The 27,829-nt window shown below is 40.4% G+C and overlaps 1 protein-coding gene across 1 annotated transcript in view; it reads left to right on the top strand.

The window, feature by feature from the left end:
* The window catches only part of LOC106565330 (receptor-type tyrosine-protein phosphatase gamma), a 305,168-nt gene that overhangs the window by 47,718 nt on the left and 229,621 nt on the right, over positions 1–27,829 (top strand). Inside the window, exon 2 of the mRNA XM_014132317.2 lies at positions 20,089–20,199. Coding sequence (XP_013987792.1) covers positions 20,089–20,199 — 111 coding nt within the window. The remainder of the gene's footprint in view (positions 1–20,088; positions 20,200–27,829) is intronic.

The following is a 27,829-nucleotide window of genomic DNA, read 5'->3' as shown; positions in this document are numbered from 1 at the left end:
TGAGGTCAACGGGGAGAACAGTGTGGAGGTGGAAGTAGAAAGGGCTAGTTGGAGATATGGTTCGGGGAATAGGAGAAAAATAATGAGTGCATGTAAGAGATGCTCTTTGGTCTTCACAAGTGTTTAGAAGTTACGTTTTTTTTCAGAAGCAGTTGTGTTTTAATGGGTTGCACGTTCTCACAATATTGTTATGAAGATTCTCTCTTGAACTGGTGCCCAACTGAACTTTCTACCACAGAGTTTTCAAACAGAGTTGCAACATCGCAATACTTCTTGGAACGTGCCGCAAAGCAGACTCGACACACCAGCCGCGGTTTGAGTTTTGGCAAGTCAATGGGAGAAGTGAAAATGTCTCTTAGTTGTTAATTTTCTCGAATTCTAAAGGCAAAATCTAGATTCGAGTCAACACCTTAAGTTACTGAACCTGTCATTACTACAACCTTGTGGAAGTGACAAACTGACCCGCTTTTATTTTTGTTTTATTTAATGGCCTGCACATGCTCTGTTTGGCATGACATGACCGTTAGACCCGATTTACGTGTTTCAGCACATGAGCTATGCTAGCTAACATCGCCTACAAGTGTGATCAGGGATTTCTATTGGAGGAGCAGTTTCTGTACTGTATTTGGTTCGATGGTTAGCATTCCCAGTTGGCGCTGATGAAGATTTTTTCTAAAGTCCATTATAATCCTTTCAAAAGGAGCCAAATAATTAGTAGGGAAACCATTTGTCATTATTGTAATGTTGTCAGATTGACTTCAGATGCAGCTTAGATTGAGGGTAGAGCACTGGATTCTAGCTTGCTAACATTAGCATTGCTAGCTATTTTTGACAAACTTTGCTAGCTAATGGCAACATTGCCATATCTTTAAAATACATTTGATGACATCAAAATAATGACAGTTGTTTTCTACTAATTATTTGCCTACTTTAGCAATGCATGGTATTTCTTAGCTACTATAGAGTAATTTAGACAAATCAATAATTACTTTAGAATGACAGGGCACCACTCGACTTTTGGGAGCTACTATGGCTGACACCCTGATCAGACTATCCGCACACCAGACATGATCATGATACGCATGTTATTAAAATACCAAAACCAACTGTAAATCAATTATATTTAATCGAGGGCAGGTCGTAACACATGAAACATGCATGGACAGGAAGCTGTTGCTAGCTTGTTCGCCTGGTAGATTAACATTGGGTTGTTATTTTACCCGTTTTTTTTCTGGATCTTTGTAGAATTTTGACACAGAGCTATACAAAATCATGTGTTTCTCTACACCAGTGATTTAAGCCACACATAAATAAGTTAACTAGGTTTACTCTTGTAATAGTATCTTTGATTAACCTTTCCTTGTTGATCTACCAAGTACCCACGTTGGTTTGTATGGTAGTCAAAACCAATGAGAAGATGGAGACGGGACTTGCAGAAGGCTGCTTCTCATCAAGTAGTGTAGTTGAAATGATTGAATAACATGTAGACGTTAAATTGTTTCGCATCGCTCGCGCACACAGTGTCTAGTTAGGGTGTGAGATGTCTTTAGATAGTTCATAACAGTGGCATGATGTGACAGATGTGCAAACCAAAAATAGGTAGATACTGTTTCTGGTGTATAAAAGTTTAGGGCCTAGGTATGCTCTACCATGCTTTTCCAGGCCTATAAACCTGAGCCCTGTCTAAGTAAGGGGTATTGAAGTAGGTTTATAAAGGTTTAGGGCCTATGAGTGCTTGCCCTACCCAGGCTTCCCTAGGCCTAAGCCCTGAGCCCTGTGTTGTTGTCTGCACTGCTCTGATCTATGACTTCAGCTGGCTGCTCTAATCCTAGAGCCACAGGGGACTCCCTCCCGGCTCCGACTGAGGCTGACAAGGATGAGTGTAAACTGTTGACATGGTGCTGTCTCTTCTGCTCTGCTCTCTGATCAATGGCTGACTGGGAGGAACCCTCCTGTTCTGTTCCACTGCCTGCCTGTTGCCTTCAAGTAGTTACACTGCTGCTGCTTGGCCTGCGTGCCATCCTTCCACACAGACGATCCCTCACTCTCTTTACCTTTATCTCTGCGATGTCTCTCGGTCTCGTACTCTCTTGCAATCTCTCTCATATCGCAGCCCAAATAAATGCTTCATATAGTTCAAGTATAGACACATCTCAACATCAACTGTAAGATGTTGAAGAAGAGACTTGCTTGGGCCAAGAAACACGAGCAATGGACATTTAGACAGGTGGAAATCTGTCCTTTGGTCTGATGAGTCCAAATTTGAGATTTTTGGTTCCAACCACTGTGTCTTTGTGCAACACAGAGTAGGTGAACGGATGTTCTCTTCATGTGTGGTTCCCACCGTGATGCATGGAGGAGGAGGTGTGATGGTGCTTTGCTGGTGACACTGTCAGTGATTTATTTAGAATTCAAGGCACACTTAACCAGCATACTACCACAGCATTCTGCAGTGCCATCCCATCAGGTTTGCGTTTAGTGGGACTATCATTTGTTTTTCAACAGGACAATGACCCAACACACCTCCGGGTTGTGTCTATGGGCTATTTGACCAAGAAGGAGAGTGATAGTGTGCTGCATCAGATGACCTGGCCTCCACAATCAGCCGACCTCAACCCAATTGAGATGGTTTGGGATGAGTTGGACCGCAGAGTGAAGAAAATATACCTTTCATATGCTCACTGATGTTAACTAAACATTAGTCATTAATTATTTTGTGTTTCCACTGCAGTAATTTATGTGGAGTTTCAATTCGCTAGTCTATATAGCCTTCTCCCGCTAGATAAACTATATGCATCTTCTAGTGATCTAGTGTCTTTCACAAAGCGAGCAATGACAGGGACACAGTCTGCTGTCTGTCCTGCCTCTCTGTACCTGTATTCTTTTTGTGTGCTCTGATTGGCTGCAGTTACTTTTCTTGTCACGGAGGAGGGAGAGCATATTGGTTCTTCATCACCTGTGAGTGAATTTACATATCCCATGTTTATTTTATTTTTAACCTTTATTTAATTAGGCAAGTCAGTTAAGAACAAATTCTTATTAAAAATGACGGCCTACCACAAGGCAAAAGACCTCCTGTGGGGACGCGGGCTGGGATTAAAAAATATTTAAAAAAATATAAAAATAACATAAATATAGGACAAAACACACATCACGACAAGAGAGACAAGACAACACAACACTACATAAAGAGGGATCTAAGACAACAACATAGAAAGGCAGCAACACATGACAACACAGCATGGTAGCAACACAACATGACAACAACACAGCATGGTAGCAACACAACATGACAACAACACAACATGGTAGCAGCACAAAACATGGTACAAACATGATTGGGCACAGACAACAGCACAAAGGGCAGGAAGGTAGAGACAACAATATATCACGCAAAGCAGCCACATCTGTCAGTAAGAGTGTCCATGATTGACTTTTTGAATGAAGAGATTGAGATATAACTGTCCAGTTTGAGTGTTTGTTGCAACTCGTTCCAGTCACCAGCTGCAGTGAACTGAAAATATGAGTGACCCAGGCATGTGTGTGCTTTGGGGACCTTTAACAGAATGTGACTGGTAGAAGGGGTGTTGTATGTGGAGGATGAGGGCTGCAGTAGATATCTCAGATAGGGGGGAGTGAGGCCTAAGAGGGTTTTATAAATAAGCATCAACCAGTGGATCTTGCGACAGGTATACAGAGATAACCAGTTTACAGAATAGTATAGAGTGCAGTGATGTGTCCTATAAGGAGCATTGGTGGCAAATCTGATGGCCGAATGGTGAAGAACATCTAGCTACTCGAAAGCACCCATATATCTGCTGATCTATAAATTATGTCTCCGTAATCTAGCATGGGTAGGATGGTCATCTGAATCAGGGTTAGTTTGGCAGCTGGGGTGAAAGAGGAGCGATTACGATACAGGAAACCCAAGTCTAGATTTAACTTTAGCTTGCAGCTTTGATATGTGCTGAGAGAAGGACAGTGTACCGTCCAGCCATACTCCCAAGTACTTGTATGAGGTGACTACCTCAAGCTCTAAACCCTCAGAGGTAGTAATCACAACCGGATTGGGAGAGGGCAATTCTTCTTACCAAACCACATGACCTTTGTTTTGGAGGTGTTCAGAACAAGGTTAAGGGGAAGAGAAAGCTTGTTGGACACTAAGAAAGCTTTGTTGTAGAGCGTTTAACACAAAATCCAGGGAGGGGCCAGCTGAGTATAAGACTGTATCATCTGCATATAAATGGATGAGAGAGCTTCCTACTGCCATGTAAAGCAAGGAGTGATGATGAGTTAAAATCCCTTTTTTGTTTTTTATTGCACTTTCATTTATTTTCTTTCGTGTTTCATAGGCCTGCTATAGCCAGCCAGGCACATAGGCTATTTACTGTGCTTTGATTGGCAACCAAACAACAATGTTGACTAGTTTATCAAAGCTGTCGAACCAAAAATCTAGTTTGTATTTTTCCTAGGATTCAGTGACTGCTAAAGTGACTTGTCAGTGTAGCCTATTGATGGTTTTGTTCACCAACAAACAGCTCTTTTTGAAGTGATAACAGATTGAAGGGTATAAAAGCTAATGTCATGATATTTGGTATTATTAAACATATTGATATAGGCCTACTGATTTGATTAAAGAGCCACTGAATACTCCGATTGGTACGTGTGTTATTTTCTGTTGCTCATTAGATAAACTAGATTTCAGTCTTGGATGTGTGTTTAATGACCGATTCTGCGCTTGGTTAATGTTTGTCCTCCAAGAGACACTGTCAAAGTGCATGCTCTTCAACCGATTGCTGCCCCGCACCCTCACGCCCAACTAGCATCACTACTCTGTACGGTTATGACTTAGAATATGTGGACAACTACAAGTACCTAGGTGTCTGGTTAGACTGTAAACTCTTCTTCCAGACTCACATTAACCATCTCCAATCCAAAATTAAATCTTGAATCAGTTTCCTATTTCGCAGCAAAGCCTCCTTCACTCATGCTGCCAAACATACCCTCGTAAAACTGACTATCCTACCGATCCATGACTTCGGCGATGTCATTTACAAAATAGCCCCCAACACTCTACTCAGCAAACTGGATGTGGTCCATCACAATGCCATCCGTTTTGTCACCAAAGCCCCATATACTACCCACCACTGCGACCTGTATGCTCTCGTTGGCTGGCCCTCACTACATATTCGTCGCCAAACCCACTGGCTCCAGGTCATCTATAAGTCTTTGCTAGGTAACGCCCCGCCTTATCTCAGCTCACTGGTCACCATAGCAACACCCACCCGTAGCACGCGCTCCAGCAGGTATATTTCGCTGATCACCCCCAAAGCCAACACTTCCTTTGGCCGCTTTTCCTTCCAGTTTTCTGCTGCCAATGACTGGAACGAATTGCAAAATCACTGAAGCTGGAGTCTTATATCTCCCTCTAACTTTAAGAATCAGCTGTCATAGCAGCTTACCGATCACTGTACCTGTACACAGCCAATCTGTAAATAGCATATTTCGCCTCCATGGCCTATTTACTACCTTACCTCTCTACTCTTCTACATTTGCACACACTGTACATAGATTTTTCTATTGTGTTTTTGACTGTACGTTTGTTTATGTGTAACCCTGTTGTTTTTTTCGCACTGCTTTGCTTTATCTTGGCCAGGTCGCAGTTGTAAGTGAGAACTTGTTCTCAACTGGCCTACCTGTTTCACGTTTGTCGAAAGGAGAAGCGGATCAAAGTGCAGCGTGTGTGTCGTTCCACATTTTATTTACACTGTGAAACAATGCAATACATAAATAAACTGAATGACAACAACAACAAACCGTGACGCATAGGTGAAACATACACTGACTCAAAGATAATCCCACAAACCCAGGTGGAAAAAAACCCTACCTAAGTATGATCTCCAATTAGAGAACGAGGACCAGCTGCCTCTAATTGGAGATCATCCCAAACAAAACCCCAACATAGAAATACAAAACTAGAACATGAACATAGAAATAGAAAACATAGGGAAAAAAACATGTCACGCCCTGACCTACTCTACCATAGAAAATAACATCTTTCTATGGTCAGGACGTGGCAACCTGGTTAAATAAAGGTTAAATAAATCAAATAAAAAACTGTCGACGCAAAAGAGTAGTTCACCTCCTCAAAATCCCCAGAATGAATCAAAGATAACTTAAGAAATCTGAAATTAATTTTGAAGTTTTTGCCGAGGATGTTTTAGTTGCGCAAATCTGACTAAAGTGCAGTATTTCTTAAGTTAACAAATGTGCAACGTATTGTCTTATGCAAACAAAGTCAGAGCTGCTTGGCAGGTCTGTCTCACTGTCTGTGCTGTTGGATAGAGAGCAATCACCACAGCTGTTCATCCCATGTTAGTGGGCAAATAGACATCTTCAAATCAAAACCCAACCTTAATTTATCAGTTGTGACACACGGATGTTCCAAACACCGTTTTAGAAGAGACTGACTTTGACTAAAATTATCCTACTTACACTTTGTAGTCGATTTATGACAAGAACAACTGTTTCTGAGTGGTATCGATTTCACATAGGCTGTTTTCAAAGTGATTCGTTGCTTTTTAAAGGCAGTTGCTCTTTAAAGTGTTGACAATGGAGTAGTCAGCTGCTGCTTTCTGTGTTGCAATGCCCATGTTTAACACCTGTTTCATTCTTCAAACAAATTGGTGGGGCGTTTGGAGGTCCTCCCCCTGAACATTTAGCATTTTTAAAACCATTTTCCTGCAATTATATAATGTTTCTCAACAGGGAATCCATGTTTACTTGACAGAACACAACCTTTTTTCTTAGATTTTTGCCACAATAAACTAAACTGAAAGAGCAGATTAGATTTAGTTTTTGCCACAATAAATTAAATTGAAAGAGTAGACTAGTTTTTCTGACTAGAGTACTAATCTACCGCCTTCCCTCAAAGTCTCAACCACCTGGCTGGCTACTTTTTCTATTTGTCTGGTTACTCCATGCACTTTTGGAAAACACGGAAATATGCAATCTGATGAGCAGTCAATGCACAGCAATTTTTGCAATCGTGGGACAAACAGCAGGTTTAATAGCCTTTGTTAAAAAGGGGGGATCCCAGCTTTCCATTCCTACTTTATTTATTTCTCATCTCCTATATTTGTGTAAACTGCACCATTTTAAAAACAGATTTTTTTGGTAGCGGCATGATTTTTGGGGACATAAATTGAATGCTAACTAGTTAACTAGTTCATCAATAGGATTTGGGATCTAGCTAATGATTAGCCCAATAGGGTAAATGCAGATAGGCTACCCCAAGCTTCAGCCTATTTATTTATACCCACTATGCTGCATCAGTTGGGCTACAGGTGATAATGCTTATTGCTAATAGCAATTCTGATAATATGGACCATGCATATGCATTATCCAATATGTTAAAAATCATTTTTACAAATCATTTTTATAATATGTTATTGGGCTCATTTCTGGAGGTGGAATATGTGTAAGGACTTTTATATTTTAAATGGTTTCAGCATAATTTCCCCCCCATTTTAGAGTAATGTCTTATTTTAAAGTTACCAGAACTGAGTTTCTCAGTCCTTGTACAGCATCCTTTTCCCCCGCTGCTAGACGTTTTATTCATATATCATCATTGACTTTCCCGAGATCATTAATTGAATTTGAACTAAATGACTGTGGTGTTGTGCTAGTGCTACCTTTTTGATGATAACAGAACAGTGCACCACCTGAAGCTAATGAGCAGAGAGCAGAGACTATCTGAGGAGAGAATGAATCAACTTGGTGAGGTGCCTTAATTAATCCCACTTCTAATGATGCAACTATCAGTAAGAGCTGTGCTGGGCAGAGAAGAGGCAGCTGTGGTTGAGTGTGTGTGTACGTGCGTGCATGTACCATCCTTTCCATTTAGCCAAGCTAAAGCTATGAGTCACTTTCGAGGTAGCTGTAGAATAATAATAAGGAATCCCCCTCTGACTCCTCAGGCAAAAGTTACCCCTCCTCCCCAATGACGCAGTACTGGAGAGGTGCGGGTGTTCTCAATCAGTAGGCACGGTTACACGAAGTGCTCTGTGAAATTGTTAGATTACTTGTGAAATCGTTAGATTACTCGTTAGATATTACTGCACGGTCGGAACTAGAAGCACAAGCATTTCGCTTCACTCGCATTAACATCTGCTAACCATGTGTATGTGACCAATAAAATGTGATTTGATTTGACTTACACCACCCTGTCCTGGGTAGCCTACATAGCCTGCCATGTGGGGTAGTGGAACGGGTGGTTGTTATTGTTAGTATTATTTTACCATTAATGTTTAAATGAATGTTTACCACCAAGTTGCACCCTGATGTGTTGGCTTCGCTGATCTTTGTTATCTGTTGATTTGGAGTGAGGTTGGCGCATTTAAGGTTGCAGGCCAGGATGGATGAGTGTATTAAATGTTGATGAGTGATTCACTGTAACATGGAGGAATGCTGATATTGCCCACCTACCCCACTACTGTAGTACTAAGCTGAGCTGAGGGAGAGAGAGTAGTCCGAGAACTTTGTAAAACACAGAAACACACACCCAGGGAAGTCTTTCAGAGAAAATAGTAAATATTTCACTGCTGATAGAAAATAATTCTCTTACAGACAGAGGTCATGCTCTCACTGAGGGAACTTTTAATACGAGGCGATTGAGGTGAGATGGAGAGTAGGTGAAGTAGTAATATTACGTCTGTACAGTACCTGTGTGGCTAGTCTTTGAAAGGCAGGGACTGACAGCTTCCCCAGTGGCTCGTCTCTTTGCGTGGTTCTGGACCGGTTCCGACTGACGTATTGGTGTACAAAGCGCTCTGTGAACATCGTAGGGTCCAGTGCCTTATAGTGCCAGAAAGCCCCATCTGTCTGCTCTCCACTACCACTCACTCAGCAGAGTTGACTTGAAGTGTCAGGTTTCAGACCCCACATTTGCATAGGGAGTGATGTGTCACATTTTCTGTCTTATCCAGACAAAGAATTGATTTGCTCTCACTCTGAGCAGCGGAGTCTGGGAGACAGGTGACAGTCTAGCGAATCCAACACTTGTGGTTGCATTTCGCTGTGATATTCTCAGCCGGATTTAGAGCTCTCAACTTGAAAAAATACTAAATCATTTCAAAGCATTGAAACAAGACCACTTCCTCTTGGTCACAGACTGACAAAATCACTTCGTGCTGAACAAAGACCCACATTTTCAGATTTTTTCACATTTCTCTCCTTCATGAGGGAGGGTAATGAACGTTCACAGTTGTAAAGGTAGACCTACCAATGAATGTTATTACTGATAATAATTTGGTTGATGATATATTAACTGATTAAAACGTGTTATTCTGTTACCACAATGACAAACAAATCTGTAACAGAAGGACTGCAACTGTATTGGCTACAATGGGAGTTCATTGTAGTCACTTGCTACGGTCCTCCCTTCCGCTGGCATACTGCTATGTTCCGCTCATAACGGTTTTCTATATCTTTCTGTCACTTGGTGGTCAAAGCAATAGTGTGAAAATGGTCTGGACAACTCCCCCCCCCCTCTCTCTGTCTCGCTGTCTCCTCTCTCTGTCTCTGTCTCTCTGTCTCGCTGTCTCCTCTCTCTCTCTCTGTCTCTCTGTCTCGCTGTCTCCTCTCTCTGTCTCGCTGTCTCCTCTCTCTCTCTCTGTCTCGCTGTCTCCTCTCTCTCTCTCTGTCTCCTCTCTCTCTCTAGTTAATGTCACCTCTCCCGGCTCTTACTGACAGCTACCCATGAGCCCCCTCTCTTTCCATTTACTCTAACCAGCCCTCTCACCCACTGAGCACCGCCGACACCAGACATCCATGGACGTTGAAAAGTAGTCTGAAATTTGGTCAGTCCAAAACTGAACCAATTATAGACGTCTGTTTCACAAGTTTGGACAGTCCAATCCAGTACAGTAAAGAAAAGTATAGTATAGGTCAGTACAGTACAGTGCTGTATTAGGGATGTGCATCTTTCCCTTTTGAAGACGATTTGATACGTATCTAGATATATGGGCTCCGATACGATACAGGAACGATAGCTTTTAGTTTAAAACGATTCGGTGTGATATGGTTTGATTAGAGGAACGAATCGATGCGTTTCGGTTCAATTTGCTGAGATTAGATGCACTAACGTTTGTTGCATAAACACATTCTTTTTCCATTCTAAATGAAGATCTGTTGCTGATGGAGCTCATGAGCTGGTCCTCTCTGAACTGATTTCTCTCTCTGTGTGTGTCTGTGTTTGTGTGTAAATACTTATATGGTGTATGTAAGCACCTGAGCTGAGCCATATAAGGCTATGCAAATGTAGGCTTTTTGTCCCCCCACTTTTGATCTGAAATCACCATCACTTACTAGTTAACAACAATTTTGCTATGATATAGCCACTGAATAAATAGCCCAACTTTGGATTTCACTCCTGTCTGAAATTCAAATGGTTTTGACCGTTTGAAAGTTTTTACTGAGTGAGCTTCTATTCTCCTCCCTCTTCGACCATGCAGTGGGGCTCATACAAGTGATTGCTGTTTTCGTTATGAAATTGTCAACTTTACCCTGTATATCAAAAAATTACCATATACACTTATTGTTTAAAGCAAAAGTACTAAATCTATTGCTGATGGTAAAATGTAATGTAAGCCCCTATCTGCAAGTATAGCCAGATGAGAATTGTCACTGGGAGCTTAGGGAGTGAATGTTATTTATATTGAGGGATACCTGGAGGTAATCGCACATCTTTGAAATTAAAATGGATGGCCCTCCCTATATTTCTACCTGCCCTCCTCGAGCGTTTGAAGGGGGAAAACAAATAACCTTCCCCTCCAAAATGATAAATTAAACCAAATAGCAGGGAATATTTACCAATTTAAGCGTTAAGGGCCAAGGACAATAACTATAACGATAAATTATACGTAACTATAAAACGTTGGCGAGCATCCACACTAGAGGAAAGTTTATTGTTCTACAATAGCCTGTACCTGTCAATCAACTGATCAAAGCATTCTACTGCACGTTGTAGGCCTAACCCCAAAGCCAATTCCTCCTTTGGCTGTCTCTCCTTCCAGTTCTCTGCTGCCAATGGCTGGAACGAACTACAAAAATCTCTGGAACTGGAAACACTTATCTCCCTTACTAGCTTTAAACACCAGCTGTCAGAGCAGCTCACAGATTCTGCACCTGTACATAGCCCATCTATATTTTAGCACAAACAACTACCTCTTCCCCTACTGTATTTATTTATTTTGCTCCTTTGCACCCCATTATTTCTATTTCTACTTTGCACTTTCTTCCACTACAAATCTACCATTCCAGTGTTTTACTTGCTATATTGTATTTATTTTGCCACCATGGCCTTTCTTTTGCCTTTACCTCCCCTATCTCACCTCATTTGCTCACATTGTATATAGACTTATTTTTCTACTGTATTATTGACTTTATGTTTGTTTCACTCCATGTGTAACTCTGTTGTTGTATGTGTCGAACTGCTTTGCTTTATCTTGGCCAGGTCGCAATTGTAAATGAGAACTTGTTCTCAACTTGCCTACCTGGTTAAATAAAGGTGAAATAAAAATTAAATTATATTAATAAGGTGGTAACACAGACCATTCAGTGCTTCAGGATGTGTTCATTGTCATAGTGAAAACTGCAAATAATACTTCAATGTAGGCTACATGTAGCCTAATGAAAAATATATAATATAGAAACTCCTATTTAAATTACATCTAGATATTCAACAACAAACGTTGTTTGGCCTGCACATCTTTTACATCATGTCATTGTTTGTCTCATTGCTCAAGTGGTTGGCAAGTGATATCCATTTTTCTAATGGATGTCAATTTGATTGGATCTTCTTTTTCACTGTGCTCATCAATGTCTGTCCTGTGCAACCATTTAAAACATCAGTGCAACAATTTTATCATCGCTGGCGGCCAGGGACCTCAGACCGGAGCGAAGGTTCATTTGGTCTAGGCCTATTTCACATTCAGCAATTAGCAAGAGCAAGCCTGCTTCTCTACACGAAAAGCATATTAGGCCTCTTATAAAAACAAATTATCTCCTAGAGATTTTGTAGCCTATAGTTTTTCCTGGGATTTTACGAGAAGAGGAATAGCGGAGAGTCTTGCGTCCGTATAGCCAATTGTGCTCCGGAATAGCTGGAAGAGAGAGGCTAGAGTTGTGTAGCCAAAGAAGCTAAATATTTGCTAGATATTAGGACACTCATTAGCTAAATATTACATAACTATAAATATTTACTTGTCAAGAAAGTACAGAAAGACTCATGTGAAGGCCAAATTACAGAGGAGGAACTTCTTAATGCAATTAAAGCCTTTAAGTCTGGGGAAACTCCAGGGCTGGATGGCATACCAAACCTTTAAAAAAAAAAATGTAATCACTCTTATAAAAATGGTAGATTATCACATACTCAACAAGACGGTCTGATTCACTATTACTGAAACAGGTCCCAGGTGGTAAATGTAAAGATCCAGTCCATTTAAAGAATTGGAGGCCCTTTACACTTCAGTGTTGTGATGCAAATATTCTAGCAAAATGCTTAGCACATATAATTAAAAAGCTATTATCGCATATTATTCATCCTAATCAGATAGGTTTTTTACATGGACGATATATTGGAAATAATATCAGACAAGTACTGGAAGCAATAGAACACTATAAAAAATTTGTCAAACCAGGCCTGGTATTCATAGCTGACTTTGAAAGGCTTTAGATAAAGTACGACCGGAATTTATACAGTGCATTCGGAATGTATTCAGACCCCTTGACTGTTTCCACATTTTGTTACGTTACAACCTCATTCTAAAATGGATAACATGATTTTTTCCCCCTCTTCAATCTACAGACAATGCCCCATAATGACTAAGCGAAAAGAGGTTTTAGAATGCAAAAAATGCAAAAAATAAAAAAGGAAATACCTTATTTACATAAGTATTCAGATCCTTTGCTATGAAATTCGAAATTGAGCTCAGGTGCATCCTGTTTCCATTGATTTCCTTGAGATGTAGACAGGACTGTGTCGAGACACAGATCTGGGGAAGAGTACCAAAACATTTCGGCAGCATAGAAGGTCCCCAAGAACACAGTGGCCTCCATCATCCTAGAGCTCTTCCTAGAGCTGGCCGCCTGGCCAAATTGAGCAGTCTAGAATATTCTCTGATTTTGTTGTCAACAAATGCGGTGAAAAGAACAGTAAATGTAAAATACACATTAGATCAAGTGTAATGTTTGCATTCAGTCTTGTGTCAGGTGAACTGTTGTGTCCTCAGTTTTGGTCTAATAATATTCCCATAATCTCCAAACGGTTCCCTTTCAATTGCTAACATGCTCATGCATTTCATATTTCTTCTGTAAGAAACAATTCAATTTAGCCTTATCAATGAAGGCAAAATCCCACTAGTGTAAAGGGTTAAACGTTTGACTCAGGGACCGATGCGTATCGGTAAATCGTTACACCTCTAGTACTGTACAGTAGGAATTAACAAGGGTAACCGGGACTGTCCCGGGAACACTCTATTCCCATTTCCCCCCCAAAATATATATTAAATTACACAAAATGTACAAAATGTCGGTACTAATGAAGTTCCACAAAATACACAACATGTAATAGCACATTATCCAAACAGGTTGTCGCATGGAAGCCTTTAGCCTAGTGTATTTACTTCACACAAGGTCACCATAAATTGAAAGCACACACGTAATTGACACTGCCGGACTGCACACGACCCGAACACAGTTAAAAAACATTACAGGAAACCCCTACAGTATAGCCTTTAAAATATGTGCCTGACTCTTCAGACAGTCACAAATTTGATAGGCCTACGCACAATTCACTATATACTACATTACTAAAAATCTGTTTAATTTGCTCTGAAATCTTTACATTGTGACACAGGTGGCATAGTGACCATATCTTGGTTTTAAACACTTTAAATGGGAACTTCCTATTTTTGTGGTATTTCCCCGGACTCTTGAGATAAATGTGAATTATTCCCGGTATTGAAACTTGGTAGATTCCTGGAAAATATTAATCCCTACTGTACAGTAGACTTTTGTACAATACAGTATAAGTAGAGCACGCTAGAGTGGAGTACGGTATATTTTACTTCATGTACTGAACTGTACTGCACTATACTCTACTTTATTAAACTCTATCCTACTCTGCTGTACTGTACTTTACTGTGGTGTACTGTGCTGTACTGTTCAAACTTCTGAAACTTAGACGTCTATCATTGGTACAGATTTGGTCTGGTCCGGACCAACCGGAACATGTTTAGAATAAACATGCAAAGGAGGATATTACATTTTTCTTCCTTTGTGTACCTATTCAGGATACATATAGAGAATGATGTTCATTAAAAATGAATTTCTGTATGATACAGATCAGGGACCCATGATGCCATTCTGTTACCATCGTTCTGTTACCTGGTGTTAATCCACTTCACTTACTGTGGTTCCAAAATATATTTTTTCAAACTCAAACTGTCATATCATAGCTGACACCCCATTCTTTCTGCAGACATCTTTGAATCTTAAATCGGAGTTGATATTTAAGAGTTTTTGGTAAACGTGGTCACATAAAGAACAGAGGGAGATTTTACCATTATTCTGTTACCAAACTTTAGATCACCACTGGTCTTCTCTAGTAAATGTATTCCTGTGTTCCTGTGGAAATTGTTGAAAGTAGTCCTTGCGCATATAGTTGTTTGGTTAACTTTGCAATCAATGGTTTTTGTTTGGCATACTTTTAAAGGGAAAGATCTTAGTGTCAGCATCAATCTGTTACCGTTTTGCAGGCTCTGTAGCTACCACCTCCTGAGGTGCAAATTCACAGCCTACGCCAGCAGAGCCCAGCATCTCTGGGCTTTGCATGTTGGGGTACAGCGTCTCTCTCCTGCAGACTGCAGCTAACACAACTGCTCAACTACATGTGCCTATGTGTGTGTGACTCACTCAGCCCGTAAGTGGGCGTAATGAATGAACAGTACTCTAAAACTTCCTAAACAAGCTTTTTCACTCCATCCTAAAGCAGGACTCGTTTGGTACCATTTGGATATGACCAAATTGTAGTTCATATTTCTGCGTACAGTGCAGCCTCTTCATCAATTTCCAGAATATAGTTTGTTCAGGGATGCCAGGCAGCGTCTGAATGGAGTTGATGGATGGTGAGTGTGTGTGAGAGCGGGCTTAGCGTATCTGAGGGATTTCAGTGAAACCATTCCTGTTGTTGTTTCACTTCCCCCTTGGATCAACCCTGATGGTGGTGTTCATTACTTCTGATTAAGGTCCACACAGATGGAAGACCGAGACACATACTGTAGGTTAGATGGTCCACACAGGAGGCCATGAGGAGTAAAAATGATTACATTGTTTGTAGCGATGATGACACCTGGAGTGTGGGTACAGGGTACGGTGGTCTCGTGGGGGTCTCGTCTTCTCCTGCTACTGCTGGTATGGTCTGTGAGCCAATCAAACTCCAGGTCTCTGGCCGTATACCCCCAGACTGAACTCTCTCTCCATCTTACTTTCCCTCCATCACTACAAGATGGAGGGCAAAATAGTGTTGCTTGATGAAAGGGAATTGATTTGAGCTGGGCGATATGGACAAAAAACATAAATTATGGGTATGGATTTATCGTCACAGCTCTAGGAGTGACAGAATAAGTGCATACAGTAGATATTGTTTGATTAATACGTTTTTTACATTTATTTAGGGGGTGGATCATCTTTAATATTGCAAATACAATCTGGCTTCTGTCAATGTAATTGTCTGCATAATTTCCAATTCCCCATATATTTTTTAAATAGCTGTACAGTACCAGTCAAAGTTGGGACACACCTATCATTCAAGGGTTTTTATTTATTTTACTGTTTTATACAATGTAGAATAATAGTGAAGACATCACAACTATGAAATAATACATGTAGTGACCAAAAAAGTGTTAAACAAATCAAAATATATTTTATATTTGAGATTCTTCAAATAGCCACCCTTTGCCTTGATGACAGCTTTGCACACTCTTGGCATTCTCTCAACCAGCTTCATGAGGTAGTCACCTACAATGCATTTCAATTAACAGATGGACCTTGTTAAAAGTTAATTTGTGGAATTTCTTTCCTTAATGCATTTGAGCCAATCAGTTGTGTTGTGACAAGGTAGGGGTGGTATACAGAAGATAGCCCTATTTGGTAAAATACCAAGTCCATATTATGGCAAGAACAGCTCAAATAAGCAAAGAGAAACAACAGTCCATCATTACTTTAAGACATGAAGGTCAGACATTGCGGAACATTATAAAGAACTTTGAAAGTTTCTTCAAGTGCAGTCGCAAAAACCATCAAGCGCTATGATGAATCTGGCTCTCATGAAGACCGCCGCAGGAAAGGAAGATCCAGACTTACCTCTGCTGCAGAGGATACTGTAAGTTCATTAGAGTTATCAGCCTCAGAAATTGTAGCCCAAATAAATGCTTCACAGAGTTCAAGTAACAGACACATTTCAACATCAACTGTTTGGAGGAGACTGCGTTAATCAGGCCTTCATGGTCGAATTGCTGAGTTGGACCGCAGAGTGAAGGAAAAGCAGCCAACAAAAATTCAGCATATGTGGTAACTCCTTAAAGACTGTTGGAAAATAATTCCTCATGAAGCTGGTTGAGAGAATGCCAAGAGTTTGCAAAGCTGTCATCAAGGCAAAGGGTGGCTACTTTCAAGAATATTAAATATATTATATTATATATTATATATATAACACTTTTTTTGGTTACTACATGATTCCATATGTCTTCTTTCATAGTTTTGATGTCTTCACTATTATTCTACAATGTAAAAATAAAGAAAACCCTTGAATGAGTCGGTGTGTCCAAACTTTTAACTGGTATATTTTCCTTTATTATTTTCCTTAACCCTACCACCACTCCCCTATTTGGAGTAAACTAATGGACAACACCATTTAGGCTTCTACTTCCAGTTTATACATACTATATTTGCCAGGTCGCAATTGTAAATGAGAACTTGTTCTCAACTTGCCTACCTGGTTAAATAAAGGTGAAATAAAATAAATAAAAAATATACATTTTACGGACACAGTATATTTTACATGACTTATCTTCAAATACCCTTAACCCCTTCCATTTATCTCTTCTTTTTGCCATATTTTTTTCAACTGTGCTGTTATGTTTCACATTTTTACAAAAATGTTTTTTATTAATTAGTATATTTGAGTTTAACCATAATACTTGTTGAAATATTTATTGTTTTTTTCTGGTAGATTAAACTGAAATTGCAACCAACTTTCTATGGCTTGTTTAAAAATAGTGATATTTTGGAGATTTTGCAAATACCAAAAGTGAGAGGTTGTAATCTGAATAAAGGGAAAAAGACCATTCTTGAATACTTGGTGAGACATTCTTACTAATCTGCTAGAGAACTAGTTTGGATTTAAGTATAGCTTTTGTATGACTGAAGGCTTTAGTGAAAAGTATAATTCTTTAAAATGTAATAATTTCTGCCCGTTGAATTAAATAGGCCCATTTTAATTTTGTCTGGCTTGCCATTCCAAATAAAATGTAATATTTTTTGCTCATATAATTTAAAAAACAAGTTGTTAGGTGTAGGCATGGCCATAAGCAAATAGGTGAACTGGGATATGACCAAAGAGTTAATCGGGGTGATTTTTCAACAAATAAATTGGTATTTTCCTTTGTTTGATTAATCTTTGTGTCAGTGGATGATATACAAGAAGTAACCACGTTCTGTTGCACCATAACCCCCCCCTCCCCCCAAAACTTTGCTCTCTCAGGAGTTATCCCACCCACACCCATCTAAATTTCCACTCTTCAAAGTTGTGCTGTTAGAGGTTGACAGGATTGTTCCTTTCTTTATTTATTCTCTTCATCTCTTCGATGTGTTTCCAGATTGTTCTAGGTCCTACTCAGCGGTCTGAGACAGCAACATCTGTCCCTAGAGTTAAACATACAAAGACCTGGAACACTTTTTAGTATTTTATTACTTTGCTTTGCTGTTAGAATGATTATAATTTTTCAATGAAAACTCGTTTTTCTGAAAGACTGGTTGATATAATGTATTCCACAAAACTACCATATGACTTTCTTCAAGCAAATATTAGACGATAAAATGCCATATTTGGGGACTTCAATGTCATTGTCCACCTACACTGAGTGTAAAAAAAAACATTAAGAACACTTTTCTAAAATTGAGTTGCCCACCCTTTTGCCCTCAGAACAGCCTCAGTTTATTGGGGCATAGACTCAACAAGGTGTCGAAAGCGTTCCACAGGGATGCTGGCCCTTGTTGACGCCAATGCTTCTCACATTTGTGTCAAGTTGGCTGGATGTTCTTTGGGTGGTGGACCATTCTTGATACACACAAGAAACTGTTGAGCATGAAAAACCCAGAGGCGTTGCAGTTCTTGACACAAACCGGTGCGCCTGGCACGTACTACCATTTCCCCGTTCAAAGGCACTTACATTTTTTGTCCTGCCCATTCACCCTCTGAATGGCACACATGCACAATCTATGTCTCAATTGTCTCAAGGCTTAAAAATCCTTCTTTAACCTGTCTCCTCCCCTTAATCTACACTGATTGAAGTGAATTTAACAAGTGACATCAATAGGGATCATAGCTTTCACCTGGATTCACCTGGTCAGTCTATGTCATGGAAGGAGCATGTGTTCATGTTTTATGCACTCAGTGTATATTTACACTGAACCAAAATATAAATGCAACATAGCAAAATCTTTAAAAATGTTGTGAGTTACAACTCATATAAGGAAATCAGTTAGTTGAAATAAATTCATTAGACCCTAATTTATGGATTTCACATGACTGGGATTACAAATATGCATCTGTTGGTCACATATATCTTTTTAAAAAGAAAGGTAGGTGCGTGGATCAAGTCAGTATCTTGTGTGACCACCATTTGCTCCATGCATCGCGGCACATCTTCTTCGCGTAGAGTTGATCAGGCTGTTTATTGTGGCCTGTGGAATATTGTTCCACTCTTCCTTCAATGGCTGTGCGAAGTTGCTGGATATTTGCATCCCAAACATGCTCAATGAGTGACATGTTTTGTGAGTATACAATCCATGGAAGAACTGGGACATTTTCAGAATTGTGTACATATCCATGCGATGTGGGGCCGTGCATTATCATGCTGAAACATGAGGTGATGGCAGCGGATGATAGCACGACAATGGGCCTCAGGATCTCATCAAGGTGTCTCTGAGCATTGAAATTGCTGTCGATAAAATGCAATTGTGTTTGTTGTCCCCACCGCCACCATGGGGCACTCGCCCACACAACACGATACATGCTGTCTGCCATCTGCCCGGTACAGTTAAAACCGGGATTAATCCGTGAAAAGCACACTTCTCCAGCGTGCCAGGGGCTATCGAAGGTAAGCATTTGCCCACTGAAATCCATTACGACTCCGAACCGCAGTCGTGTCAAGACCCTGGTGAGGATAACGAGCATGCAGAGGAGTTCCCTGAGAGGGTTTCTGACAGTTTGTGCAGAAATTCTTCGGTTGTATGGTCGCTTGGACGTACTGCCAAATTCTCTAAAACGAAGTTGGAGGTGGCTTATGGTAGAGAAATGAATATTCCATTCTCCGGGAACAGCTCTGGTGGACATTCCTGCAGTCAGCATGCCAGTTGAACATCAGTGGCATTGTGTTGTTGTGTGACAAAACTGCACATTTTATAATGGCCTTTTGTTGTCCCCACCACTATATGCACCTGTGTAATGATCATGCTGTTTAATCAGCTTCTTGATATGACACACCTATCAAGTGGATTGATTATCTTGGCAAAGTAGGAATGCTCACTAACAGGGATGTAAACAAATGTGTGCACAAAATCTGAGAGAAATACATGTATTGTGTACATGGAACATTTCTGGCATCTTTTATTTCTGATCATGAAACATGGGACCAACACTTTACATGTTGCGTTTATATGTTTGTAAAGTGTGTATATATAAATGTAGTGTTTTAAATATTTATGCTAAACATTCTATCTAACCTCTGTCTCTGTGTTCCTTAGCTCTACAGGGTGGCCAGTCGGGGTCAGTAGGAGAGGAGCACCATGGGAGCATGGGGGGCGGGGTGAGGGAGAGGAGGGCCACAGGAGGAAACTCCTACTGGGCTTATTCCGGTGAGTCCTCTTCTTCTTCATAGAGATACAACTATGTCCCTAGGCAAGATGGCTGACCGCTTGTGCCACAAATTCTAACCCTACATCCTCTCTAAGGTTCGAACTCTATGCTCTACACTGATCAATATCATTTGAGAGGTCAAACCTAACTGGACTGTGGCAGTAGAGATATATTACTTAACAGTAACTCTCTCTTCCATCTCTTTGATTGATTCTCAATCTCTCTCTGTCCCAAGTCTTCTCCCTTCTCTCTAACTCCTTCCCTATTTCTGCTGCCCTCCAAATTTTGCTCTTAATCCAACTCCTTCCCTTTCTATTTGACTCTCTCCCTCTTTCCCTCACTCCCTCTGACTGGTAGCTACAGGGAGTAGTTTTGGAAGTGTGTTATGGAGGATTATGTGCTAGAGTAGGGACTTGTGTTGTCCCTGTGAGCACCATTCAGCTACAGAGATCCACATTTATCACTCTGTTCCTCCAGCACTGGGCCTGTGGCAGAGAAGGATCTTTAAACAGATATATTTATATTTCTGTTATGCATGTGTGCACCTTATAATCGCTACTTAAACTGATAGTCCTGGAGGGATGCACTGGCTGGAAGAAACTGTATCCCAGGAAAAATCTATGTCCTAAATGATTGTGGATCCTTAATACCATGTTATACGAGAAACATCCCAGACATTTTTATATTATGGTAAAATTATCTATAGGGCACCCTTCACCTCTACTGATTTATAAGATATCAGGTCATATTAAAGTGTGCTAGAGCTAAATTGGCACATTTTGCATTACAGTTGAGCCCAGAAAACTGTCACTCTCTCACAAGGTCTGATGATGAGTTGTACTGTGGAATAAATTAGTTTTGTCCCGTGGAATAAATGTTGTGGATCTTAATGTTTTTCCTCATAATCCTGGACTATCGGACCACCATTTTATTACGTTTGCAATCGCAACAAATAATCTGCTCAGACCCCAACCAAGAAGCATCAAAAGTCGTGCTATAAATCCTCAGACAACCCAAAGATTCCTTGATGTCCTTCCAGACTCCCTCTGCCTACCCAAGGACATAAGAGGACAAAAATCAGTTAACCACCTAACTTAGGAACTCAATTTAACTTTGCGCAATACCCTAGATGCAGTTGCACCCCTAAAAACTAAAAACATTTGTCATAAAAACTAGCTCCCTGGTATACAGAAAATACACGAGCTCTGAAGCAAGCTTCCAGAAAATTGGAACGGAAATGGCGCCACACCAAACTGGAAGTCTTCCGACTAGCTTGGAAAGACAGTACCGTGCAGTATCGAAGAGCCCTCACTGCTGCTCGATCATCCTATTTTTCCAACTTAATTGAGGAAAATAAGAACAATCAGAATTTTTTTTGTTGATACTCTCGCAAAGCAAACTAAAAAGCAGCATTCCCCAAGAGAGGATGGCTTTCACTTCAGCAGTAATACATTCATGAACTTCTTTGAGGAAAAGATCATGATCATTAGAAAGCAAATTACGGACTCCTCTTTAAATCTGCGTATTCCTCCAAAGCTCCGTTGTCCTGAGTCTGCACAACTCTGCCAGGACCTAGGATCAAGGGAGACACTAAAGTGTTTTAGTACTATATCTCTTGACACAATGATGAAAATAATCATGGCCTCTAAACCTTCAAGCTGCATACTGGACCCTATTCCAACTAAACTACTGAAAGAGCTGCTTCCTGTGCTTGGCCCTCCTATGTTGAACATAATAAATGTCTCTCTATCCACCGGATGTGTACTAAACTCACTAAAAGTGGCAGTAATAAAGCCTCTCTTGAAAAAGCCAAACCTTGACCCAGAAAATATAAAAAACTATCGGCCTATATCGAATCTTCCATTCCTCGAAAAATTTTGAAAAAGCTGTTGCGCAGCAACTCACTGCCTTCCTGAAGACAAACAATGTATACAAAATGCGTCTTGTGACCGTAGCGTACGTGTAGGTATGTACAGCAGGACCAAATCGGAAAGATAGGTAGGAGAAAGCCCATGTAATGCTTTGTAGGTTAGCAATAAAACCTTGAAATCAGCCCTTGCCTTAACAGGATGCCAGTGTAGAGAAGCTAGCACTGGAGTAATATGATACATTTTTGGGGTTCTAGTCAGGATTCTAGCAGCCGTTTTTAGCACTAACTGAGAACCCGATGGTTACTCTGAAAGAGCTCCAGAGTTCCTCTGTCGAGATGGGAGATTCTTCCAGAAGGACAACCATATCTGTAGCACTCCAGCAATCAGGCCTTTATGGTAGAGTGACCAGACAGAAGCCACTCCTCAGTAAAAGGCACATGACAGCCGGCTTGGTGATACCAAAAGGCACGTAAAGACTCTCAGACCATGAGAAACAAGATTCTCTGGTCTGATGAAACCCAGATTGAATTTATTGGCCTGTATGCCAAACGTCACATCTGGAGTAAAACTGGCACCATCCTTACGGTGAAGCATGGTTGTGGCAGCATCATGCTGTGGGGATGTGTTTCAGCGGTAGGTACTGGGTGACTAGTTAGGATCGAGGGAAAGATGAACGGAGTAAAGTACAGAGAGATCCTTGATGAAAACCTGCTCCAGAGCGCTCAGGACTTTAGACTGTGGGGCGAAGGTTCACCTTTCAACAGGACAGCGGACGCCAGGACACCGGAGTCAATCACCACCTTCCGGAGACACCTGAAGCCCCACCTCTTTAAGGAATACCTGGGATAGGATAAAGTAATCCTTCTAACCCTCCCCCCCCCTACCCCCCCAAACAAAAAAAAGATATAGATGTACTATTGTAAAGTGGTTGTTCCACTGGATATCATAAGGTGAATACCTATTTGTAAGTTGCTCTGGATAAGAGCGTCTGCTAAATGACGTAAATGTAAATGTAAGGACGACAACCCTAAGCACACAGCCAAGACAATGCCGGAGTGGTTTCGAAACAAGTCTCTGAATGTCAATGAGTGGCCCAGCGAGAGCCCGGATTTGAACCCGATCTATCATCTCTGGAGAGACCTGAAAATAGCTTTGCAGTGACGTTCCCCATCCAACCTGACAGAGCTTGAGAGGATCTGCAGAGAAGAATAGGTGAAACTCCCTAAATACAGGTGTGCCATGCTTGTAGCGTCATACCCAAGAAGACTCAAGGCTGTAATCACTGCCAAAGGTGCTTCGAAAAAGTGCTGAGTAAAGGGTCTGGATACTTACATAAATATCATATTTCAGTTTTGTATATACACCTGTTTTTGCGTTGTCTTTATGGGGTATTGTGGCTAGATTAATGAGGACAAAATACATTTTAATCCATTTTAGAATAAGGCTGTAATGTAACAAAATGTGGAAAGACTCAAGGGGTCTGAGTACTTTACAAATGCATTCATTGTATGTCCACTACCGTTCAAAAGTGTTGGAGTCACTTAGAAATTGCCATGTTTTTTTAAATAAAATCAAATTGATCAGAAATACAGTGTAGACATTGTTGTAAATTACTGTTGTAGCTGGAAACGGCAGATTTCTTTAATGGAATATTTACATAGGTGTACAGAGGCCAATTATCAGCAACCATCACTCCAGGGTTCCAATGGCACGTTGTGTTAGCTAATCCAAGTTTATCATTTTAAAAGGCTAATTGATCATTAGAAAGCCCTTTTGCAATTATGTTAGCACAGATGAAAACTGTTGTTCTGATTTAAAGGAGCAATAAAACTGTCCTTCTTTAGACTATTTGAGTATCTGGAGCATCAGCATTTGTGGGTTCGATTACAGGCTCAAAATGGCCAGAAACAAAGACCTTTCTTCTGAAACTCGTCAGTGTATTCTTGTTCTGAGAAATGAAGGCTATTCCATGCGAGAAATTGCCAAGAAATTGAAGATCTTGTACTACGCTCTGTACTACTCCCTTAACAGAACAGCGCAAACTGTCTCTAACCAGAATAGAAAGATGGATTCACGCAGTCTCCTCTGAACAGTTTTTTTATTTTATTTTATTTATTTATTTCACCTGTATTTAACCAGGTAGGCTAGTTGAGAACAAGTTCTCATTTGCAACTGCGACATGGCCAAGATAAAGCATAGCGATTCGACACATACAACAACGCAGGGTTACACATGGAATAAACAAAACATACAGTCAATAATACAGTAGGGGGAAAAAAATTCTATATACAGTGAGTGCAAATGAGGTAAGTTAATGCAATAAATAGGCCATGGTGGCGAAGTAATTACAATATAGCAATTAAACACTGGAATGATAGACGTGCAGAAGATGAATGTGCAAGTAGTGATACTGGGGTGCAAAGGAGCAAGATCAATAAATAAATACAGTATTGGTATGAGGTAGGTAGATAGATGGGCTGTTTACAGATAGGCTACAGTGCCTTGTGAAAGTATTCGGCCCCCTTGAACTTTGACCTTTTGCCACGTTTCAGGCTTCAAACATAAAGATATAAAACTGTAATTTTTTGTGAAGAATCAACAACAAGTGGGACACAATCATGAAGTGGAACGAAATTTATTGGATATTTCAAACTTTTTTAACAAATAAAAAATTGAAAAATTGGGCGAGCAAAATTATTCAGCCCCCTTAAGTTAATACTTTGTAGCGCCACCATTTGCTGGGATTACAGCTGTAAGTCGCTTGGGGTATGTCTCTATCAGTTTTGCACATCGAGAGACTGAAATTTTTGCCCATTCCTCCTTGCAAAACAGCTCGAGCTCAGTGAGGTTGGATGGAGAGCGTTTGTGAAAAGCAGTTTTCAGTTCTTTCCACAGATTCTTGATTGGATTCAGGTCTGGACTTTGACTTGGCCATTCTAACACCTGGATATGTTTATTTGTGAACCATTCCATTGTAGAATTTGCTTTATGTTTTGGATCATTGTCTTGTTGGAAGACAAATCTCCGTCCCAGTCTCAGGTCTTTTGCAGACTCCATCAGGTTTTCTTCCAGAATGGTCCTGTATTTGGCTCCATCCATCTTCCCATAAATTTTAACCATCTTCCCTGCCCCTGCTGAAGAAAAGCAGGCCCAAACCATGATGCTGCCACCACCATGTTTGACAGTGGGGATGGTGTGTTCAGGGTGATGAGCTGTGTTGCTTTTACGCCAAACATAACGTTTTGCATTGTTGCCAAAAAGTTCGATTTTGGTTTCATCTGACCAGAGCACCTTCTTCCACATGTTTGGTGTTTCTCCCAGGTGGCTAGTGGCAAACTTTAAACGACACTTTTTATGGATATCTTTAAGAAATGGCTTTCTTCTTGCCACTCTTCCATAAAGGCCAGATTTGTGCGGAATACGACTGATTGTTGTCCTATGGACAGAGTCTCCCACCTCAGCTGTAGATCTCTGCAGTTCATCCAGAGTGATCATGGGCCTCTTGGCTGCATCTCTGATCAGTCTTCTCCTTGTATGAGCTGAAAGTTTAGAGGGACGGCCGGGTCTTCGTAGATTTGCAGTGGTCTGATACTCCTTCCATTTCAATATTATCGCTTGCACAGTGCTCCTTGGGATGTTTAAAGCTTGGGAAATCTTTTTGTATCCAAATCCGGCTTTAAACTTCTCCACAACAGTATCTCGGACCTGCCTGGTGTGTTCCTTGTTCTTCATGATGCTCTCTGCACTTTAAACGGACCTCTGAGACTATCACAGAGCAGGTGCATTTATACGGAGACTTGATTACACACAGGTGGATTCTATTTATCATCATTAGTCATTTAGGTCAACATTGGATCATTCAGAGATCCTCACTGAACTTCTGGAGAGAGTTTGCTGCACTGAAAGTAAAGGGGCTGAATAATTTTGCACGGCCAATTTTTCAGTTTTTTTTTTTTTTAAAGTTTGAAATATCCAATAAATTTCGTTCCACTTCATAATTGTGTCCCACTTGTTGTTGATTCTTCACAAAAAAATACAGTTTTATCTTTATGTTTGAAGCCTGAAATGTGGCAAAAGGTCGAAAAGTTCAAGGGGGCCGAATACTTTCGCAAGGCACTGTATGTACAGGTGCAGTGATCTGTGAGCTGCTCTGACAGCTGATGCTTAACTTCATTGGGGTAGGGGGCAGTATTTTGACGTCCGGATGAAAAGCGTGCCCGTAGTAAACTGCCTGCTACTCAGGCCCAGAAGGGAGGATATGCATATTATTAGTAGATTTGGATAGAAAACACTCTGACGTTTCTAAAACTGTTTGAATGATGTCTGTGAGTATAACAGAACTCATATGGCAGGTAAAAACCTGAGAAAAAATCCAACCAGGAAGTGGGAAATCTGAGGTTGGTAGTTTTTCAAGTGATTGCCTATCCAGTATACAGTGTCTGTGGGGTCATTTTGCACTTCCTAAGGCTTCCACTAGATGTCAACAGTCTTTAGAACATTGCTTCATGCTTCTACTGTGAATGGGGAGAGAATAAGAGCCATTGGAATCAGATGACTGAGAAAATGACATGAGCTCAGACAGGCGAGCGCCCGTGAGAGTTAGGTGTATTCCTTTTCAGTTCTGAAGACAATGGAATTGTCCGGTTGGAATATTATCGAAGATTTATGATAAAAACATCCTAAAGATTGATGCTATGCATCGTTTGACATGTTTCTACGAACTGTAATATAACTTTTTTGACTTTTCATCTGAACTTACTGCACGAGCACAGTGCATTTGGAATGCTGGACTGAACGCGCAAACAAAAAAGAGGTATTTCGACGTAAATATAGACTTTATCGAAACAAAACAAACGTTTATTGTGGAACTGGGATTCCTGGGAGTGCATTCCGATGAAGATCCTCAAAGGTAAGTGAATATTTAGAATGTTATTTGTGACTTCTGTTGACTCCAAAATGGCGGGTATCTGTATGGCTTGTTTTGATGTCTGAGCGCTGTACTCAGATTATTGCAAAGTGTGCTTTCGCCATAAAACTTTTTGGAAATCTGACACAGCGGTTGCATTAAGGAGAAGTGTATCTATAATTCTTTGAATAACAGTTGTATATTTTATCAACGTTTATGATGAGTATTTCTGTAAATTGATGTGTTCATTCACCGGAAGTTTTGGGAGGCAAAACATTTCTGAACATTACACAGCAATGTAAAATGGGGTTTTTGGATATAAATATGAACTTTATCGAGCAAAACATACATGTATTGTGTAATATTAAGTCCTATGAGTGCCATCTGATGAAGACCATCAAAGGTTAGTAATTCATCTTAGCTGTATTTCTGGTTTTTGTGACGCTTCTCCTTGCTTGGAAAATGGCTGTGTGGTTTTTCTTGTCTAGGCGCTGTCCTAACATAATCTAATGTTATGCTTTCGCCGTAAAGCCTTTTTGAAATCGGACACCGTGGTTGGATTAGCCTGTTAGGGACAGATGTTCCGCTAGCGGAACGCCTCGCCAATATCCAATGATAGAGCGTGGCGCGAATTACAAACACCTCAAAAATCCGAAAACTTCAATTTTTCAAACATATGACTATTTTACACCATTTTAAAGACAAGACTCTCCTTTATCTAACCACATTGTCCGATTTCAAAAAGGCTTTACAACGAAAGCAAAACATTAGATTATGTCAGGAGAGTACCCAGCCAGAAATAATCACACACCCATTTTTCAAGCTAGCATATAATGTCACAAAAACCAAAAC

This window comes from Salmo salar, chromosome ssa12 (genome assembly GCF_905237065.1).
Source record: "Salmo salar chromosome ssa12, Ssal_v3.1, whole genome shotgun sequence".
Taxonomy (NCBI): Eukaryota; Metazoa; Chordata; class Actinopteri; order Salmoniformes; family Salmonidae; genus Salmo; species Salmo salar.
Note: the sequence above shows the minus strand (reverse complement) of the source record. Positions and strands in the feature narration are given on the sequence as shown.